This window comes from Bombus pyrosoma, linkage group LG17 (genome assembly GCF_014825855.1).
Source record: "Bombus pyrosoma isolate SC7728 linkage group LG17, ASM1482585v1, whole genome shotgun sequence".
Lineage (NCBI taxonomy): Eukaryota > Metazoa > Arthropoda > Insecta > Hymenoptera > Apidae > Bombus > Bombus pyrosoma.
This window is the reverse complement of record NC_057786.1, coordinates 3,613,888-3,615,041: the sequence shown is the minus strand read 5'-3', so window position 1 is coordinate 3,615,041 and position 1,154 is coordinate 3,613,888. Positions and strand designations below refer to the sequence as shown.

Below are 1,154 nucleotides of genomic sequence, written 5' to 3'. Positions count from 1 at the left end.
TACCGATGTGAACAGCTTGTTGCAATTTTTTAGGAGTTTCATCATTCTGAAATATCATTTTTAATTATTATTACACATGAAGTCAGCGATTATCCTAGAACGATTGTTCTTGTTGTTTGAAAATCGATGGAACACTTACATTGGTTTATTACCTCGAAGTCTTGAAAAGATATCTATCACGGCCGCAGGCAAAACAAGCGGAATTACACCCAGAACGTTGTAAATATACCTATTAGCTACAACCGAACAACCCGGATACCATAGTGTATCGTCCAGTGGCATTTCTATGCTACACTTTACCATAGCATCTATCATCGGACCCCACCTTGTCAATTGAAACATTTACATTTGTACAATTAATGGAATTATACTTAAAGCAGAGTTTAATATCAACCGAGTATCTCGGGAAATATTACGTAATTTAGATATTTATTATGTTATGTCACTATTTTTCTAAATTGGAGTATTGGGAGCAAGAGTGGTCTTTTATATTCTACGTTTGTTTGTACTTCTATTGTCCACGTTGCATGAATAAACTGAAACTTTTGGTATACTCTAACAATTGAATCACTTTAGTTGAAAAATATTCGTAAGAAATATTACTTAAAAGGGCATGCGTTACTCGTGCAGTTGTATACTTTAACTTCATGATCACGATGTAGTGTGACATGCCATGCAGTACATATTATCGTGTCCACTACGAAATCGACAGGCACTACATCCAATCTGGCATCCCTCCTACCTCGCATAGCTCTTGCAAATCCTCTGCCGATTAGCAGGAAGCTACCTGGTAGCATTAAATTGGTTTAGAAATTATTTGTGATTTTCGATTGGCAGAAATTTAACGCTAAATAAATAGGAATGAATTCTCGTAATAGTGAGCAAGAACAAATTTGAACAATACAATACTGATGATCTAGTGGAAAGCCGCTCATTTAGCCTCTCACAAACTAACCGATTAACTCTACTTCTGTGAAATGCAAGGAATATTGAACAATTACTATTGAAAATGTTTTATGTAAATACCTGTAAATGCAGAAATATTCTCTTGCCAACCAGGACATGGTTCTTCCAGAGAGGCACCAATTATGCTTGGCCGTACTATCGCAACTGCCAGGTGTTTACTCTTGCATGCTACAATCTGCTCTGCTAAA

At 36.2% G+C, this 1,154-nt stretch overlaps 1 protein-coding gene across 1 annotated transcript in view; it reads right to left on the bottom strand.

The window, feature by feature from the left end:
- LOC122577072 (fatty acyl-CoA reductase 1-like) overlaps positions 1–1,154 on the bottom strand; it is a 2,860-nt gene that overhangs the window by 691 nt on the left and 1,015 nt on the right. The window contains exons 2-5 of the mRNA XM_043748157.1: positions 1,027–1,149; positions 604–787; positions 140–325; positions 4–46 (exon numbers count right to left, since the gene is read on the bottom strand). Coding sequence (XP_043604092.1) covers positions 4–46; positions 140–325; positions 604–787; positions 1,027–1,149 — 536 coding nt within the window. The remainder of the gene's footprint in view (positions 1–3; positions 47–139; positions 326–603; positions 788–1,026; positions 1,150–1,154) is intronic.